Source organism: Thalassophryne amazonica, chromosome 10 (assembly GCF_902500255.1).
Source record: "Thalassophryne amazonica chromosome 10, fThaAma1.1, whole genome shotgun sequence".
NCBI lineage: Eukaryota > Metazoa > Chordata > Actinopteri > Batrachoidiformes > Batrachoididae > Thalassophryne > Thalassophryne amazonica.
In genome coordinates this window covers 81,184,655-81,206,049 of record NC_047112.1, presented here as the reverse complement: position 1 = coordinate 81,206,049, position 21,395 = coordinate 81,184,655, and the positions used below count along the sequence as shown (strand labels likewise).

Sequence of the window (21,395 nt, the reverse complement as noted above, 5' to 3'; positions counted from 1 at the left end):
TTACTCGTGAAAATTTGATTTGTACTCTGTGTTGGGAAAGTGTCGGTACACGGACCCACAACAGGGGGTGCAAAGGAACGGACAATGGAGTAGGTCAAATAACAACACTTTACTGTTGTGAATGTGCACAACAAATACAACAGATTACAACAATAGATCAGAATCAATTCACAAAGGTGTCGTGTGGGCAGGCTCAAAGATAGGAGACACCTGTCCAAAGCAGAACCGGAACCACACGATTTCCTCCGCCACCAGACCCCGGGAATACTGGAGCCGCCAAGTCCCGAACTCCCAGGTGGCCACTGCCTCCGCGTGTCGGACCTGGTACTGCTGGCGAGGAACAAAAACACAATTAAAGGTGGGCGCGTTTGCACCCAGTAATCCGCACGGCAGGAAAGCTACCTCCACCTCTCGTTGGAAAAAAAGGTCTGTTATCACTCACAAAAATCACAAAAGGTTACTGTCAAGCAGTCAGCTGAGAATATTACCTTCCAGGTAGAACGATATCTCGGCAAAGAGGTGGAGACGTCGTCCTGCTGATGTACCCCTGCTGATTGGTAACAGCTGTTGCAGGTGATGCGTGACAGCTGTCACCCTAGCTGCTCCTGTGAGGCGGCTGCGCCCTCTGGTGCCTGGAGCCCGCACTCCAGACAGGGCGCCCTCTGGTGGTGGGCCAGCAGTACCTCCTCTTCTGGCGGCCCACACAACACTCTGGTTTTTAATTGTACTCCTTCCACTGCCTTGTTGTTCTGTTTGTGTCATTGTACATAGCCTTTCATATTTCATATTTCTATTTCATATTTTATCTTGTATTTTATCTTATTTTAGCACATATTTTATCTTAGCATTTTATATTGCTCTCTGTTTAATGTTGCACCATTATACCAAAGCAAATTCCTAGTCTGTGAATCCTGTTCATTGGCAATGGCAGTAAACTTCTTCTGAGTTCTGAAAAGGTCTAGGTAGTTTAAACAGGACATTTTCTAAAGTCTAACTATTTTGGATAAATGGACTGCTTTTATATAGCACTGTCATGCTCTTTATGGTGATGCACCTATTCACACACTAATGGTGTCAGGGTGCCACCATGCAAGGCGCTCAACTGCGCACCAGGAGCAACTTGGGGATTAAAGACCTTGCCCAATGGTCCTTGGTGATTTTCCGGTTTAACGGGGATTTGAATTCAGAAATGTCTAGTCACAAGACCACAGTTTTAACCATCTGACCATCACTTACCCATAACTCAAACTAAGACTTGCTTCCACACCTGCTATGCATAAGCAATGAAGAAGATGATAATGGTGGTGGTGTTGCTGATAATAAACAAGAAGGGACTCTCAGACTATCAGAAGATTCATGCACATTAATTTGTTATGATTTGTTTTGACATTTGATCAATTCTGTCCAAGATTGAACCATTTCATTCTTGACTACCACACAACCCTCCCACCATGTTCAATTCATATTGCCTCTAAGCTTCTGCGATGGTTTCCACAGTCAGACTGGTCTCCTTTCTGTTTGTAGATGGTGACAATCATTAAGTCTTTCAGGACTATGGGAATTTCTTCTTAAGTCCAGATTTTGATGAAGAGTTGTGCACCTGGAGATGGAGAAACAGACCTCCTTCCCTGGGTGCTTTCTTGTTTTTCCTGCCTTTAAGGGTGAGGAGAGTTTCTTTGGGAGCTGGGGTTTGGCTGAGTTCTTCAAAGATATCTTGTCTTGGTGGATGACTGAGCAATTCCTCCTCTTGAACAGTTGGGTTTGTGTTCAAGAGGTCTTCAAAGTGTTTTTTCCATTGAGCACTGACATCATCTTTGGTTTTCAGCAGGACTTGGAGAAGGCATATGATTGGGTACCCTAGGAGATACTGTGGGATGTGCTGCGGGACTATGGAATGAGGGGGTTCCTTCTCAGGGCCATCCAATCTCTGTACTCACAAAGTGAGAGCTATGTTCGGGTGCTCGGCAGTAAGTCTGACTTGTTTCTGGTGGGGTTGGCCTCCGCCAAGGCTGCGCTTTGTCAGCAATCCTGTTTGTGATATTCATGGACAGGATATAGAGGCATAGTCAGGGGGAGGAGGGTTTTCAATTTGGCAGGCTCAGCCAGATCCTGGCGCAGAACAGACAGTGATCCTTCCACTAGTGCTCTGTGTCAGTCGTTTCCTTGATGGACAGGACATCCTTTGGGTCTTGCTTTCAGATGATGACGTAGTCCAGCAGTTGCCAATGCCTTGTGAGAATGTTGCCAGGAGACTCTATATTATTCTTTTTGCCTGAAGATGGTGTTGGTGATGGCAAGATCATGTTCTGCAAATGTTGTGCGAAGTAGGATGTTGCACTTGCCCAAACCATTTCTCCCAATGGTTCTCTTTCAAAGCTGGTGGTCCTTTCTTGCCCAGGCATTGAAGTCGCTTAGGACGATGGTCTTGTCAGCTGCTGGGATTGCAGATAGACTGTCTAACTTGGCATACAAGGGTTCCTTCACTTCATGGCTGACGTCGAGTGTTGAGATGTAAGCACTGATGACGGTGGCATGTCAGTCACTCACAAGTTGCAGAGGGAGTGTCGAGAGGTGTTGACTGGTGACCTTCTGGATGTGGATTTCTGACAGGTTAAGGTGAAGCAGACTATGTTTAGGACATCTTTTCTAGCCCTCTCCCAGTTCAGGGTGAGTCGGGCCAATCCTAAATAGGGCTGCTCATTTGATCTGCTGCTTCTGTGCCAGCTCAGAGCTAAGAGCTTCCAGATTCACAAAAATCTGCATCCAGGGTCGAGTAGAGACCCTGGATGCAGTGTGTGTTTGTTTAACATGGGAATGCCATGACACTCTGACAAACACATGGTCCTTGACAGATCCCCGGCTTGGTCCAATGGCTGGGAAATCCCAGACAATCGGAGTCTGAGTACTTGCTCCATTGTTCATTTGCCTTCACAGCTGTTGAGTCACAAGCTATCACCTCCTCCACCTGATGCTTAAAGTTTTATTGAAAGGTCTTGAGTGAAATGAAAAACTTTGAGTTGACTTCTCCAATGCAGTTTCAACAAAAAAATTAAAGAATGTGATTCAGAGCTATTGAAGAGGATGTTGATGTATGGATGGTACTAGAGTATGTCTATCTGTGCTTTTCCATGAGAGTTTTTAAAAATCATTCCTCTAATCATTACCCATACCATGGCTCCCGTGGTTAAAAGTGTCTCTCGAGTTTGGACCACATTAATCAGCCAAGCCTGAGTGAGCAAATGAGCCTGGTGGAGATAGTGCTCCTCTTTTTTCCCCCCTGTTCTTTCTTGGAGGATTAAAGGCTCAGTTTTACTCATTCAGAATTAAAATTTCATTCACTGAAACATTACCCCGATGAAGCACTGGGACATACAAAAAACAAAACGTGTGACTAATGGTCCATTGTAAAATCAAGGGAAATGGCTGAAAACACAATAGCTTCAAATGAATAATAAATCTTTTATACACTATACCTCCCCTGCATCTTTCCATCCTTCCGGTCACTGGAAAAAGCAGCAGCTGCCTCCTTTATCCAGAAACAGCCTCTAGAATCCAGCACTGAAAAGTGTTTTGGTCTAATGCAGGCTCTCCACATTTAGAAGTTACTAATACTCTGTTAGATAAAAGCTCCACTTGCTTTGAATGTGCTCATTTTTCATCACTTCATACATATTTCAGGCCTTATAATTGTCTCCTGTCATCCACATCTCTGGGTTTCTGCTGCTAAAAGTTGTCCCTCACCAGCACTCTTTCTCCACTTTTGCTTTATATCGTCTTTCTGTTTTCTTGGCTTTGATCAAAGTTAAGTGCAGCTGTATAGAACTTTGCAGCATCTGACTGATCAACTACATGATGCTTTGGCCCGTCATCCAAACCACAACGTGGACTGTATGGATGTGCAACTGTGCTGACACATCTTTAATACAGTAGTGTTCAGAATAATAGTAGTGCTATGTGACTAAAAAGATTAATCCAGGTTTTGAGTATATTTCTTATTGTTAGATGGGAAACAAGGTACCAGTAGATTCAGTAGATTCTCACAAATCCAACAAGACCAAGCATTCATGATATGCACACTCTTAAGGCTATGAAATTGGGCTATTAGTAAAAAAAAGTAGAAAAGGGGGTGTTCACAATAATACATAATAGCAACTGCTGTTGACGCTACAAACTCAAAACTGTTATGTTCAAACTGCTTTTTTAGCAATCCTGTGAATCAGTATAACCACAGTTTTTCATGATTTCTTCACATCTGCGAGGCATTAATTTTGTTGGTTTGGAACCAAGATTTTGCTCGTGTACTAGTGTGCTTGGAGTCATTGTCTTGTTGAAACACCCATTTCAAGGGCATGACCTCTTCAGCATAAGGCAACATGACCTCTTCAAGTATTTTGACATATCCAAACTGATCCATGATGCCTGGTATGCGATATATAGGCCCAACACCATAGTAGGAGAAACATGCCCATATCATCATGCTTGCACCACCATGCTTCACTGTCTTCTTTGTGAACTGTGGCTTGAATTCAGAGTTTGGGGGTCATCTCACAAACTGTCTGTGGCCCTTGGACCCAAAAACAACAATTTTACTCTCATCAGTCCACAAAATATTCCTCCATTTCTCTTTAGGCCAGTTGATGTGTTCTTTGGCAAATTGTAACCTCTTCTGCACATGTCTTTTATTTAACAGAGGGACTTTGCGGGGGATTCTTGCAAATGAATTAGCTTCACACATTCGTCTTCTAACTGTCTTTGATCATCCTGGAGCTGATCAATGGGTGAGCCTTTGCCATTCTGGTTATTCTTCTATCCATTTTGATGGTTGTTTTCCGTTTTCTTCCACGCGTCTGTTTTTTTTTTTTTTTTTTTTGGTCCATTTTAAAGCATTGGAGATCATTGTGATGAACAGCCTGTAATTTTTTGCACCTGCGTATACGTTTTTCCCTCTCCAGTCAACTTTTTAATCAAACTACACTGTTCTTCTGAACAATGTCTTGAACGTCCCATTTTCCTCAGGCTTTCAAAGAGAAAAGCATGTTCAACAGGTGCTGGCTTCATCCTTAAATAGGGGACACCTGATATACACCTGTTTGTTCCACAAAATTGACGAACTCACTGACTGAATGCCACACTACTATTATTGTGAACACCCCCTTTTCTACTTTTGTTACTAATAGCCCAGTTTCATAGCCTTAAGAGTGTGCATATCATGAATGCTTGGTCTTGTTGGATTTGTGAGAATCTACTGAATCTACTGGTACCTTGTTTCCCATGTAACAATAAGAAATATATTCAAAACCTGGATTAATCTTTTTAGTCACATAGCACTACTATTATTCTGAACACTACTGTATAACAGAGCCTTTATTTTAAACAACCCGAATTGGGTTAATTCATTTTGAAAATTTTGAAATTATAAGCACAATGGATAATTTGCTTGACTTGTAGTAGCCAACTGTTTTGGACATGTTCAAAACACTCACCATTCAACGTCACTCATTGCACGATCACCCCTTTACAGCCCACTTACTCTCACTTACTTACTTACTTACACACACACACACACACCCACACACACACACACACACATACATACACTATCTGCATGACAGGCTGGAAAGCACAAGGTTCTACAGAACCTCCACATCCATGATAAAATGGGAGAAGATGATAAAACACTGGCCAGAAAGCAGTCTCTTTTTGAAGGTGGGACAAGATTACAGCAAGTATAAAACCTTCTTACCTGTCAATCAGGTCGTGATTTCCACGTAAATGCAAGTTATGCATTCTTTCTGCTCAATGACTGTGCAGGCCAGGGACTTAATCAGACAGAAATATGACAGAACTGCCCTGACAACACTCTTAGAGTAAATGTCCACTTTTGAAGACATTCTTTCATGTACTACTACTACTACTACTACTACTAATACTCACACTCACACACACACTCATCTTCAACCACTTACTCCAGTTAAGGCTCGCAGGGGGCTGGAGCCTATCCCAGCAGTCATAGAGCGTGACGCAGTGTACACCCTGGAATGGATGCCAATCTGTCACAGGGCCACAAACAGACAAACAAATACAGTCACCTCCACACGCACACCTACGGACAATTTAAAGATTCCAATCCACCACACCTGCATGTCTTTCGATGTGGGAGGAAACCGGAGCACCTGGAGGAAACCCACGCAAACACGGGGAGAACATGCAAGCTCCACACAGAAAGGGTGGGAAGCGATCCCACAACCTTCTTACTGTGAGCCATCAGTGCTAACCACTAATCCATCATGCCACCCAGTTGTGCCTTTATGGCATTTTAAGCAACCCGAATTGGGTTAATTCATGTTGAAAATTTTGAAATTATAAGCACAATGGATAATTTGCTTGACTTGTAGTAGCCAACTGTTGTGGACATGTTCAAAACACTCACAATTCAACGTCACTCATTGCACGATCACCCCTTTACAGCCCACTTACTCTTACTCTCACTTACTTACACATACATACACACATACACTATATGCGTGACAGGCTGGAAAACACGAGGTTCTATAGAACCTCCAAATCCATGATAAAATAGGAGAAGTTGATAAAACACTGGCCAGAAAGCAGTCTCTTTTTGAAGGCCAGACAAGATAAAAGCAAGTATAACACCTTCTTACCTGTCAATCAGGTTGTGATTTCCACATACGAGGTCTATTAGAAAAGAAACCGACCTTTTTATTTTTTCAAAAACTATATGGATTTGAATCACGTGTGATTGCATCAGACAAGCTTGAACCCTCGTGCGCAAGCGTAAGTTTTTTCACGCCTGTCGGTTGCATCATTCGCCTGTGGGCAGGCTTTGAGTGAGCACTGGTCCACCCCCCTTGTCGGAATTCCTTTGTCTGACTTCTTCCTGAGAGACTGGCACTTTGCTTGATCAAAATTTTTCTGAAACTGTAAGGCACATCCAAGTGGACACCATTCGAGAAATTCAGACGGTTTTCGGTGAAAATTTTAACGGCTGATGAGAGATTATGGAGTGTTATTGTCGCTTTAAGGACAGCCCACGGAGCCGGATGGCGCGCCGCGCCCCGAGCCGCCGTCGTCAGCCTGTTTCAAGCTGAAAACTTCCAAATTTAAGCCTCTGTTGACCCAGGACATCGTGAGAGAACAGAGAAGTTTCAGAAGAGGTCGGGATCAGCAGTTTATCCGGACATTCCACTGTTAAAGGAGATTTTGTAATGAAAGAGGTGCGGACGGATTCGCGCGTCGGCACCCAGCCGCCCATGGCACGGCGCCACAGAAAAACACCTCCGTGTTGATAACCATTCGTAAGATTCAGGCGGTTTTCAATGGCTTTCAGTCGAGTGAGTATCCAAGAAATTGTTTAACAGCTGGGCATGTTTAAACTTGTCCTGTAATGCTTCCAACGGAGGTGTTTTGGATGTGCCTTGGATGTGTTTTGGAAGTGCCTTAAAGTTTCCGAAAAAATTTTGGTCAAGCAAAGCGCCAGTCTCTCAGGAAGAAGTCAGACAAAGGAATTCCGACGAGGGTGTGGACCAGTGCTCACTCAAAGCCTGCCCACAGGCGAATGACGCAACCGACAGGCGTGAAAAAACTCATGCATGCGCACGAGGGTTCAAGCTTATCTGACGTAATTGCACGTGATTTAAATCCATATAGTTTTTTAAAAAAATAAAAAGGTTGGTTTCTTTTCTAATAGACCTCATAAATGCGAGTTATGCATTCTTTCTGCTCAATGACTGTGCTAGGGACTTATCCAGATGGAAAGATAACAGAACGGCCCTCACAACACCCTTATCCACTTTTGAAGACATTCTTAAAACTGTCTACTCTGTAGGGACCAGCCACCCCTGGTTCATCCCCATCTCTTGACTGTAGCCATCAATCTGCCACATCCAGGTGATGCATACAGTACATTTACATCCCCTTTTCCAGTTGTTGTGGTTTGCAGCACAGAGGCACCTGCATGCTGTATCACACATAATGTTCCCTCAGAATTCAAGTAGTACCCCTCACTCAATTATGTCACTCATCTTCAACCGCTTAGTCCATTCAAGGGTCGCGGGGGGCTGGAGCTTATCCCAGCAGTCACAGAGCGTGAGGTGAGGTACACCCTGGACAGGATGCCAGTCTGTCGCGGGGCCGCATATAGACAAACAAACACAATCTCACCCGCACGCACACCTATGGACAATTTAAAGTGTCCAATCCACTTAACCTGTGCATCTTTGGATGTGGGAGGAAGCTGGAGCATGTGGAGAGATCCCACGCAAAACGGGAGAACACGCAAACTCCACATAGAAAGACCACAGGTGGGACTCGAACCCATGACCTTTTTGCTGTGAGGCAACAGTGCTTAGCACCAAACCACCGTCCTGCCCCTCTCACTGAACTGCCCTAAGTAATTGTTCATTTGACACAGCCTTTCCACCACCACCAACAGTATCCAGTGGTTTGCCTTAAGTCAGTGGTTGTTGTCCAAGTTTCATTGCCATATGAAAAGAATGAAGGCACCAGGACCCTAAAGACTTGGACCTTCCTCCTCATGCAAAGGTTGGCATCACTAAAAAACCTCTGTCCAGCAACCTCATGATTCCTCACTCAGATCTGACACGTAAAAGTCACTGCTGAAAAAAGTCAATATCTCAAGACGTTGGGCACGTTCACCACAAACAGATGCACATTTGGACTTGCCTTCTTCTCATATCTACCATCTTGCTTTGACACTTTCACCTCTTTTCTTGTTATTTCAGTGCTGACACACAGCACAGGCTACCAAGACAAACTTTATTTTTGTCTTGTTTTTTTATGTTTGTCTCTGTAGTTGAAGCTGTTGAGCTGGACATTCACATGTTTGTATAGGTTTCTGTTTCGGTGAGGTCATCTGAGAATGTGAGATCAGTTTGTAGAAAATGCCTAAAATCCTTATAAGACCCAAACTGTCATCAACTGTCTGAGTTGCCATACATGTAATATTTTCAGGTTTTATTAGTCTTCATATACAATAGAATGAAATGCTCAAATCTATTCATGCAGTCATTTGATATTTCATACCTATGTTTCAATCTAAGTCCCTCACTGTCCAAAAAAAGAAACCACAAAAGGTTTGGCCACAAGGCAAGGAACTCAAATGCTCTCGAAACAACCTTGTGATTTTAATATTTTAAAGGAATCTTCAATGTCTTGACTCTTTTCCAGGTCATTAAAAATGCCCTCTGTCTCACTCTGTCTTCCTGGCCTGAAAACCAGCTCTGTAAAAATCAATTTTGCCACTCAATAAACCATCGCTCAGCTACTCACAGACAAAGCCCTCACACAAAACGTGATTTAATACTCTTCACACAAGTCTACAAATACATTTACATTCTTTGCTTGAAGTTCACTTTATGAACTTTGAATGACGCTAGTCACAGTGCATTAGTAGAAACAGAAATTTGCTGTGTTTAGGATTGTGACAGTGTGTCAGCCCAGTTTCTCACTTTGTCAAAATGGACAAACTATCCTTTGGCATATTCCCCGCATTTTAATATTAATATATTTCTTTAAAATATGCAATACTAATGATTGTTTTTTTAATGCAATCACAAATTCCTTTCCACAGATAAAGAAGTAGAATGTCACATTTAGAAATGCCAATCCAAAAATCAGGAAGATCATGGCAACAATGATCGAATGGTCAAAAATATCTGCTAAATTATGTGCTATAAAGGGCTAGGGAGCAATCTCGATCAAGTCACCTCTTCTGAGGTCCCAATTTCTCTAATAAAAGATGTAGAAAACGACTGGCTTCCTTGTAGACGATGGGGCACTTTCCCTCAACCTGATACATATAATGTATTTTCCAACTGATGTTCTTGAATCTGGCACATAGCAATTATCTTATCTTATCTTATCTTATCTCAATAATATACTTGCATAGTTTATAATCTGGTTTGTCCTTGTCGCTGCATCAAGTGGAAAAAGGTGATATTTTTAACATTTGTTTGTCAATACTGTTGTGGTGTCTGGTGGAGTTGCCACTCTCACTACCAGCAACTTTTCTCAATGAAAACAATGAAACATGCACTTTTACAATCAGGTATGTACCACCAATGTGTGAGTACAGTCACAGAAGTACGTTTTTGAGATCTGTGTTGGATTTGTGGAGAATCAGCTATCATGACCATTCACAGTGCCATGACAATGGGACTGAGCAGGGCAGAAGTAGAGCCAGAACGTACGTGGCCCCAAATAGATGTCGTGCCTCACCTATAATAGTACTTTCCAGTTTGTTTGTTGTTGAATCTGCATTTGAACCCACCAAAGAGATACTAAATATGAAATGGACAAAATGGAGCAAAATGAGCCTAATAATCACAAAATGGGGGTAAAAAGTAATTAAATGGAGCAGACTGACCCAGATTAACTCCAAATATGATTCAGTTTATTTGTTTTATTTCATTATTTTAAAGTGAAATGGGGACTGATAACACCATGTAACAAATTTTTATTTTGTTTTGTTCCAGGGTACACAGTGTGTTTTCCTAACCTGTTATGCCTTAAATAAATAGAAAATAGCTGTTATTCCACAGAAACTTTGCTTCTGTGAGCTCGGAGTCAAGCCGCTGCTCCTCCACGTCAAAAGGAGTCAGTTGAGCTGGCATCTTTTCCGGATGCCCCCTGGACGCCTCGCTGGAGAGGTGTTCCGGGCATGTCCCATTGGGAAGAGGCCCCGGGAAAGACCCAGGACACGCTGGAGGGACTACATCTCTGCTGGCTTGGGAACGCCTTGGGGTTCACCCGGAGGAGCTGGGGGAGGTGTGTGTGGATCAGGAGGTCTGGGCGGCTTTGCTTGAGCTGCTGCCCCTGTGATCCGACTCCAGATAAAGCGGAAGAAAATGGATGGATGGATGGATGTTTTCAAGAATATTCTCGATTCGCCTTCAATAGTACTGAGTAGTCTTCTAGAATGTTCTTTAACTGCTAGAACTGTCCAGAATTTTCTAGAAGTTTCCAGAATTATCTAGAAATTTCAAGAAACTTTTAGAACTTTGTAGAACGTAAAAAAAAAAAAAAAAAAATGAAATCAAAGTTTGTGCTGAATGTAGTCATTTTTCCATAGACATAAGCAGTTGAAATATAACACTTAGAAGCCAGGAACAAAAATTGTGTTACATAGTGTAATAATGAAACTGGGGTAAAATGTAACGAAATGGTGCAGATGAACCCAGATTGACTCCAAATATGATTAAATATGATTCATCCATCCATCCATCCATCCATCTTCTACCGCTTAGTCCAATTAAGGGTCGCGGTGTGCTGCCACCATCAGAAATGCATACTGTGTCATACAACACTGGAGAATATTTGGTGGCAACAAACAATTACACATTGTCAAAGCTATTTGATGTCACTGGACCAAAGTCTTTGATGACAAACATGGTCAGTGCGTCTGTTCAGTGCATTAGTACACTCCACTTACATGTATTTAATTCTGCTTAGAGATCAGGTTAGAGTTATTTTCAGTTAGATTCATAAAGAGGAGGTAACTTATAGGATAAATCAAATCAAATCAATTTTATTTATATAGCGCCAAATCATAACAACAGTTGCCCCAAGCGCTTTATATTGTAAGGCAAAAGCCATACAATAATTACAGAAAAACCCCAACGGTCAAAACGACCCCCTATGTGCAAGCACATGGCGACAGTGGGAAGGAAAAACTCCCTTTTAACAGGAAGAAACCTGCAGCAGAACCAGGCTCAGGGAGGAGCAGTCTTCTGCTGGGACTGGTTGGGGCTGAGGGGAGAGAATCAGGAAAAAGACATGCTGTGGAAGAGAGCAGAGACCAATCACCAATGATTAAAAGCAGAGTGGTGCATACAGAGCAAAAAGAGGTGAATAAAAAGAAACACTCAGTGCATCATGGGAAACCCCCCAGCAGTCTAAGTCTATAGCAGCATAACTAAGAGATGGTTCAGGGTCACCTGATCCAACCCTAACTATAAGCTTTAGCAAAAAGGAAAGTTTTAAGATTAATCTTAAAAGTAGAGAGGGTGTCTGTCTCCCTGATCTGAATTGGGAGCTGGTTCCACAGGAGAGGAGCCTGAAAGCTGAAGGCTCTGCCTCCCATTCTACTCTTACAAACCCTAGGAACTACAAGTAAGCCTGCAGTCTGAGAGCGAAGCGCTCTATTGGGGTGATGTGGTACTATGAGGTCCCTAAGATAAGCTGGGACCTGATTATTCAAAACCTTATAAGTAAGAAGAAGAATTTTAAATTCTATTCTGGAATTAACAGGGAGCCAATGAAGAGAAGCCAATATGGGTGAAATATGCTCTCTCCTTCTAGTCCCCGTCAGTACTCTAGCTGCAGCATTTTGAATTAACTGAAGGTTTTTCAGGGAACGTTTAGGACAACCTGATAATAATGAATTACAGTAGTCCAGCCTAGAAGAAATAAATGCATGAATTTGCTTTTCAGCATCACTCTGAGACAAGACCTTTCTAATTTTAGAGATATTGTGCAAATGCAAAAAAGCAGTCCTACATATTTGCATAATATGCGCATTGAAGGACATATCCTGATCAAAAATGACTCCAAGATTTCTCACAGTATTACTGGAGGTCAGGGTAATGCCATCCAGAGTAAGGATCTGGTTAGACACCATGTTTCTAAGATTTGTGGGGCCAAGTACAATAACTTCTGTTTTATCTGAATTTAAAAGCAGGAAATTAGAGGTCATCCATGTCTTTATGTCTGAAAGACATCCCTGCAGTTTAACTAATTGATGTGTGTCCTCTGGCTTCATGGATAGATAAAGCTGGGTATCATCTGCATAACAATGAAAATTTAAGCAATGCTTTCTAATAATACTGCCTAAGGGAAGCATGTATAAAATTAATAAAATCGGTCCTAGCACAGAACCTTGTGGAACTCCATAATTAACCTTAGTCCGTGAAGAAGACTCCCCATTTACATGAACAAATTGTAATCTATTAGATAAATATGATTCAAACCACTGCAGTGCAGTGCCTTTAATATCTATGGCATGCTCTAATCTCTGTAATAAAATTTTATGGTCAGCAGTATCAAAAGCTGCACTGAGGTCTAACAGGATGAGCACAGAGATGAGTCCACTGTCTGAGGCCATAAGAAGATCATTTGTAACCTTCACTAATGCTGTTTCTGTACTATGATGATTTCTGAAACCTGACTGAAACTCTTCACATAGACCATTCCTCTGCAGATGATCAGTTAGCTGTTTTACAACTACCCTTTCAAGAATTTTTGAGAGAAAAGGAAGGTTGGAGATTGGCCTATAATTAGCTAAGATAGCTGGGTCAAGTGATGGCTTTTTAAGTAATGGTTTAATTACTGCCACCTTAAAAGCCTGTGGTACATAGCCAACTAATAAAGATAGATTGATCATATTTAAGATCAAAGCATTAATTAATGGTAGGGCTTCCATGAGCAGCCTGGTAGGAATGGGGTCTAATAGACATGTTGATGGTTTGGAGGAAGTGACTAATGAAAGTAACTCAGACAGAACAATCAGAGAGAAAGAGTCTAACCAAATACCAGCATTACTGAAAGCAGCCGAACATAAAGATATGTCTTTGGGATGGTTATGAATAATTTTTTCTCTAATAGTTAAAATTTTATTTGCAAAGAAAGTCATGAAGTCATTACTAGTTAAAGTTAAAGGAATACTATGCTCAATAGAGCTCTGGCAGCCTGGCTACAGTGCTGAAAAGAAACCTGGGGTTGTTCTTATTTTCTTCAGTTAGTGATAAATAGTAAGATGTCCTAGCTTTACGGAGGGCTTTTTTATAGAGCAACAGACTCTTTTTCCAGGATAAATGAAGATCTTCTAAATTAGTGAGACAACATTTCCTCTCCAGCTTATGGGTTATCTGCTTTAAGCTGCGAGTTTGTGGGTTATACCATGGAGTCAGGCACTTCTGATTTAAGGCTCTCTTTTTCAGAGGAGCTACAGCATCCAAAGTTGTGCTCAATGAGGATGTAAAGCTATTGACGAGATAATCTATCTCACTCACAGAGTTTAGGTAGCTACTCTACACTGTGTTGGTATATGGCATTGAAGAACATAACAAAGAAGGAATCATATCCTTAAACCTAGTTACAGCGCTTTCAGAAAGACTTCTACTGTAATGAAACTTATTCCCCACTGCTGGGTAGTCCATTAAAGTAAATGTAAATGTTATTAAGAAATGATCAGACAAAAAGGGGTTTTCAGGGAATACTGTTAAGTCTTCAGTTTCTATGCCATATGTCAGAACAAGATGTAAAGTGTGGTTAAATTGGTGGGTGGGCTCATTTACATTTTGAGCAAAGCCAATTGAGTCTAATAATAGATTAAATGCAGTGTTGAGGCTGTCATTCTCAGCATCTATGTGGATGTTAAAATCACCCACTATAATTATCTTATCTGAGCTAAGCACTAAGTCAGACAAAAGGTCTAAAAAATCACAAACAAACTCACAGTAACGACCAGGTGGACGATAGATAACAACAAATAAAACTGGTTTTTGGGACTTCCAATTTGGATGGACAAGACTAAGAGTCAAGCTTTCAAATGAATTAAAGCTCTGTCTGGGTCTTTGATTAATTAATAAGCTGGAGTGGAAGATTGCTGCTAATCCTCCTCCTCGACCCGTGCTTCAAGCATTCTGACAGTTAGTGTGACTCGGGGGTGTTGACTCATTTAAACTAACATATTCATCCTGCTGTAACCAGGTTTCTGTAAGGCAGAATTAATCAATATGTTGATCAATTATTATATCATTTACTAACAGGGACTTAGAAGAGAGAGACCTAATATTTAATAAACCACATTTAACTGTTTTAGTCTGTGGTGCAGTTGAAGGTGCTATATTATTTTTTCTTTTTGAATTTTTATGCTTAAATAGATGTTTACTGGTTATTGGTGGTCTGGGAGCAGGCACCGTCTCTACGGGGATGGGGTATTGGGGAGATGGCAGGGGAAGAGAAGCTGCAGAGAGGTGTGTAAGACTACAACTCTGCTTCCTGGTCCCAACCCTGGATAGTCACGATTTGGAGGGTTTAGTAAAATTGGCCAGATTTCTAGAGATTAGACGTGCTCCATCCAAAGTGGGATGGATGCCTTCTCTCCTAACAAGACCAGGTAAGGAACTAGGCTGCCAATCTATAGACCTGGGTTCAAATCCCGCTCATGCTCTCTGTGTCTGTAGTTAGTGCAGCAGCTAAGAGAATATTCAGAGCAAAATCATGCAAATGGTGATACAAGCACCAAAGTTGGCACAAATACTCCTTAGACACAGTGGTGGGCACACTTCCGATAATCCGATAACAGATAATTATCGAAGATAATGTATTCATTTTCGGATTATCTTTTTAGATAACTTTAAAAACCATTATCGGACCAATTATCTTCCGATTAATTTTTGTCCAATAACTTTTAGGTCGATAAATAAAGTAAACAAAGCTGAACAGCGACAAGCATTTTTAAAATTTAAAATCAGTTCAGCACCTACCTATTAAAAGTTTTGTAACAGATGGACAGTTATACCCTCTGCTAACAGAAGAGAGCTGCTTCTATGAAAAGCATCTCTATCCTCTGTAGACAAAGGAGAAATGGCCAAAAAAAAAAAAAAAAATCATTTCCTTTAACACCATACCGATAGGCTGGCAATATCACCCAAGTCATCCAGAGGCATACATTTTTAACTTATGGTTCAAATTTTAACCAAACTAATTTTGGACAAGTTATTTAAAATTACTGTCATGTCTGAAGTTTTATAAAGTGAAAATATCAGATATATGTTTTAGTTTTAAAGTAATGTGCTAATTTTTAAGGTTTTGTGAGCAAAGTTAAAGTTCCTTCAATTTTGGTAAAAAGTGATGCAAATTATTAGTTGAGTTATGAGGGTTTTAAAAGGGAAGAGTTTGGACCATGTGTCATGCTTAGTTATTATGTTACGGGGTAACATATGTCACATGGCATAGAATCCAATGGACGGTGACCTTGTTTGACCTTTACTTTGGAGACCAAACATTCAACACAATCAAAACTATTCCATTTATTAATCCTATTAGCTCAACCAATAATTTGCATAACTTTTTACCAAAATTGAAGGAAGTTTTGACCCCTGTATAAACTGAAACTGACCTTTGTCACCATTTTTGCTGTTTTTACCCCATAACTCCTGATCATTCAGTCATAGATAGTCCAAACTATACCTTTTTGGAATCTTTACGATCAGACAAATAATGTGGTGTAGTTTTCAAAATGATTTGAGCATTTTTAATTTTGACCCCTGTGCAATTCTTCAATTGACTCCTACCTGGCCGCCTACTGAAAATTCAAGTGGCCAGTTGGTTTGTCCAGAAGAGTAATGTCTAAGAGTATTTGTGCCAACTTTGGTGCTTGTATCACCATTTGCACGATTGTTTGTTATCTGCTGCACTATTGGACAAGACACTTAATATGCATTGTTCCAGTCCACTGGAAAAGTAACCTGCATCAGACTGGCATCCCGTCTTCCATTCATGCTAGGGAATCAGGAGATAAGCACTGGACCTTCATAAAGCATGCCATCTATTTGTACAAATATGGAAAACCTAGACACTCATATGTCTCCTAATAAGGGGACCTTCAGCATTCCTACAGTGATGCAAAGGGCCCTGACAAAGTGGCAGAACTGGATGCTGTGGGAAACGCGATCAGGCTGTGTGAGATAACAGCTGGAACAGACGTCCCCTTCACTTCACCCTCTCCTCGTGTTTTTGTTGTATGTTTCCTTCTGTCATAAGAGGGAGGACTGCAAGTGAGAGACATATGGATGCAACTAAACATAAGGAATGTGGTCACTTTGCTGTCATCTTGCTGAGGTTTAATCCTTTCTTACTTTACTTACCTGTATGAAAGGATACTTTCTCACTACTGCCACCTACTGTGTTGTAGTCTAGTAAGAGAAAATGTGCCATATATAAATGATTTTTGCTCTGTTTTAGGCACAACAGCTCCAGAACATAGTTTGACCAGTGATTACAAATAACTTGAGCTGCTGAGAAAATTATTTGAAACAGGCTTGTGTTATGTGAGCGGCAAGTGTTTAATTGCTATTCTTCCTTTGTGAATATACTTTTTTTCACTCTGAATTTTAGGAGGACACCCTTCTGTTGTCTGCTCTGCTTTGTTTTTTGATCCTATGATTCAGTGAAGACCCTCCCATGCATTATGTTTCATGTTCTAGGCTAGTCAAGAAGCTTTTAACAGAGGAAACAGGGCTGATTCCACCTGGTATACTGCAAACGTCATCTGAAGGAGGTCACTAAGTAACATCACTGCTGTACGTCTGACTAACCGCTGGTGGCCTTGATGCAGCACACTCACCCACTCACTCCTCGCTCCCCCTTTGTAACTCCAACTCCACTCAGGAGCTCACTTTCTGTCTCTCACAGCAGTCTGGCCATAATCTGAGGGTGTGGATGTGAATCTGGCAATACGGCTGCTTTGGGAGAGGGAGGGATTGCTGGGTGGGGTTGAGGTTGGATGGAGTGGACAGGGATGGATGAGCTTTGGTTTGAGGAATTTAATCATCAGCGCATGATCTCATCATTTTCTTCACAGCACTTCACTTTATCGACGATTCCTCCTTTTCTGTGGTTCTCTCTGTTAACAAAGCTGGGAGTGGTTCATTATTTCAAAAAGTACAACATTGTTTCATGCACTTGACAGGTTTCCTTATTTGTATCCTCAAAAGACACACTTGTAGCTTTGGTTTAAAGTGTTTTGACTGCCATTAATTAGATTAGAATAGATTAGATAGACTATTATTAATCCCTTGGGAAGACTCCCTTTGGGAAAATGTGGTTCCAGCAGCATTGTATAGCATCACACTGGGTAAGAAGCACACAGAGTATCAAAAATAGAAGTAAAAAACAATTTGCAAAATGTAAATACTAATGTAAGTACCAGAAATACTGCTCACTACTGGTTTACTGACTACTACTGTTCCTCTCCTTCCCATTCCCTGTCTTCCTGTTACTCCTGTACAGTCTGATAGCCTGAGGGAGAAAGGAATTTTTCAGTCTGTTGGTCCTGTACTTGGGAATTAGCAGTCTGTGGCTGGAGAAATAATAATAATTAATGTCACAATGTCAGGACTATAGGAAAAACAGAGTGTAGGTCAGCTTCTAAGCAAACTTCCAAAATAGATCAACCAGCAGATTGAATGAATTCAAACGCTAAAGTTTTAAGCAGCTGTCAAAGAAGCAGTAGCGCACTCATGAACATGGCAAACTGCACCAAGGAGCAAAACACAGCCAACACTTGCAGTGTATAAAAGAATGTGTTCATAATATTGTCAGAATAATTCTTATTCCTGTCCTATCACAAAGGTTGCCAGTCCAGCACATTTCAAACACATATTGTACATAAACTATATCATCTACATGAAATTTAATGCTACAGATTAGTCTAAAAGCCCTAACACAGAGTACTCTTGAGAGATGTACTGCTCGCTATGAAGCCACTGGACAAATTTAAAACTTTTCTTCATCTATTCTTTTTATGTAGGCTTACCCCATCATATATGGCTTCTATTCCCGGTCAAACTGAAAATATTCACTTGCTTTTGACAAAAACTGGTCAGTTGGATTTTGAGTAATGCATTTAACAAACAAACCAACAAACTATCTGTCAGAATGGTGGAAAAAACATTCCCACCTTGGCAGCGCCCCAGTAATTATGCAAGATTTTGTGGTAACCATAGAAACAAGCCTGTGGAACTTTCCTTTATACAGAAAGTGAAAGGGGTTAAAACAGAGTTATACTGTGCTTGTGCCCAAATTCATAGTACTTGTACTGCTTGTAGTATACCTAATGTGATTCTTAACTATGAATGTTTATAACCTGCATTATAGGTTATTGTAGGAACAGATTTCAGTCAAATTATTGGAGACGTGGGCCCTGGCTCAAGGAAGATTAGATTTCGAGCCAGCTACAATCACTTTTAATTGTTTTAATAATGCCATGCATGGATTTTGATGGCATTTGTACTCTGGTGACACAACACCCCTACCGTTACTTTGGCTAAACAGCACCATTACCTGCACTTCAACTCATTTCCACAGACCTCTATGTACACAGCCTTGTTGGATGTTCACAGATTCATCTCTGTATGCGTCCATCATATGTGCAAAGCTCCTCCTTCCAGGGTCCCCTTTGGAAACCCAACAATTCAATTCAATTTATTTATATAAAATAGTGCCAAATCACAAAAAAAGTCACTTCAAGGTACTACACATGGGTAAGGTCTAACCTTACTGTAGCAAGATGAAGTCCGGATTGAAAAGACATTCCCTCTATCTTGGCTAACGGGGAATTCCCCTTTGTCTGACCTAGTAGAGTTCTGGTCTTTAGTGCGAGCAGTCCGGGGTTTGATCCCACCACCGCCCCGGCCACAAAGGTCCTACTGTCACAACTGACATTGTTGGCAGGATGTGGGTAATCACAGAACATGCTTAAATGCACCTGTGACTTTGGGACAAAATCAAAAATGGTGGGGATATATGTAGCAAGATGAAGTCCGGATTGAAAAGACGTTCCCGCTAGCTTGGCTAAAGGGGAATTCCCCTTTGGCTGACCTGTTAGAGTTCTGGTCTTTAGTGCAAGCAGTCTGGGGTTTGATCACACCGCTGTCCCGGCCACAAAGGTCCTACGGTCACATTACCAACAACTTTTCGAAAGCTAAGCAGCTAGCTCCTTTTTCTCAGTTGCTGGACTGTTGCCATTTAAATAGTGTAGTTTAGGAAGTAAAACGAAAGTAGATCAGTGACTTTAACATGTTTTGAATAATAGTTATGTCTTGCAGCTCTGAGACAAATTTGTCGCCTCTTGTTTTTGTCTTTGCAGTAATTCGTGCTCATACAACTAGATGATGAAAAACTCATATTTGAGTCTTCGTAATGACATGCAATTCTTTGGCTTGAACACCAAAGCATTTTACAATTATGCCTTGCATTCACCCATTCACACTCACACACCGATGTCAGGGTGCTGCCATGCAAGGTACTCAATACACACCGGGAGCAACTAGGAGGTTGAGGACCTTGCCCAAGGACCCTTAGTGATTTTGCAGTCTGCCTGGGCTTTGAAGTGAGGATCCTCTCATCTGAAACCCAACACTTAACCACTAGACCATCACCTCCCCATACTGCATACTGCATTATCTTATGGACATTACACTTGCAGTATGTGGAAACGAGGCATAAGGATAGATAGAGACTGATATTAGACCTTAGTGGAGGTATCCAATCTCAGAGTGCCCTCTACTTTGAAATAAGACCATGTTTATACCAGTTCCTTGTTTGTAAAATGAAACCAATGGTCATATCTCTTTGTGGTAAATAACTGTCAGTGCTATGTATGTACATACACATGTCCTATAAATCTACAACAGATACTCAGTTTGACCACTAGTTTATAATGAAGTACCATACAGCGTCTGTGGCTGTATTATTTTTTAAAGGATGTCCACTCCCAGACTGTTCTTAATGTCCTTCTCTTTCTTTCTCTCTGTCTCTCTCCTTTGCACTGTTCTCTCGCTTCAATGCCCCCACTGTCCTCGATCCATCTCTCGACCATCTCCTCCCTTTCACGCCAACTCGAAGGCTGGTCCTTGAAGTGCTTCTCGTGGCCTTGCTTCTTTTGTTATAGAGCTCTGTTCCCCTCTTCAAAACACGTATCCCTTCCTTTGCCCCTCTCTTCCCGACCAACCCTTCCTTGATTTTGCCTATAATCTCTTTCTGACTCCCTCCCTGACGACTTTTCATACTTCAAGAGGAGGACAGAGCTCCATGCAGTAGCCATTGACCTTCAGTAGTTTAAGTGGAGCCCATTTACAAAAAGGCCTCTTTACCTGTCTGTTTTGATTGCCCTTGTCTGCTTTCCCTATAATTCTTTATGCACTCCACTGTCCGATATTGTTGCAGATATTGAATGCCGCATTATTATGTCTCCTTGTTTTACACTCCTATTAAAGCTGCTTTGTTTGGCGGATTGTTTTATTGGCGCTGGAGCTGGGCCGTGCACTCCCACTACCTTTCTTATACTTTGTGTTGGAATGCCAGCGATTGTCCACATGGCTGTTGGACATAGTTTATAATATGATATTATGATGCCAGCAGGTATTAAGGTTAAAGTTAATTCAGATGTTTTGTGTTTTCCAGATATCTTCAGTGACCTGTGTACGGCGGCGCTGTCAGACTCCAATGAAAATGAAGTCAGTACCTGGGGTGATGTCTTTCAGGACAACTGATAAAAATGGCAGACAGCTGTAGTTTTTCTTTATCAGCCGTTATGTTATACTATGAACATTCTTTCAAAGACGTGTATA

General features: G+C 41.3%; 1 protein-coding gene across 9 annotated transcripts in view; it reads left to right on the top strand.

Annotated features, from left to right (window-relative positions):
* Positions 1 to 21,395, top strand: part of mcf2l2 (MCF.2 cell line derived transforming sequence-like 2) — a 373,245-nt gene extending 351,850 nt beyond the window's left edge. For 8 of the 9 annotated variants that reach the window (XM_034180346.1, XM_034180350.1, XM_034180349.1 and 5 more), the window contains one exon: positions 21,229 to 21,395. In XM_034180346.1, coding sequence (XP_034036237.1) covers position 21,229 — 1 coding nt within the window. In that variant the 3' untranslated portion in view covers positions 21,230 to 21,395. Of the gene's footprint in view, positions 1 to 17,249; positions 17,324 to 21,228 lie in introns of all 9 variants that reach the window. The other variant, XM_034180353.1, reaches the window with a different exon arrangement.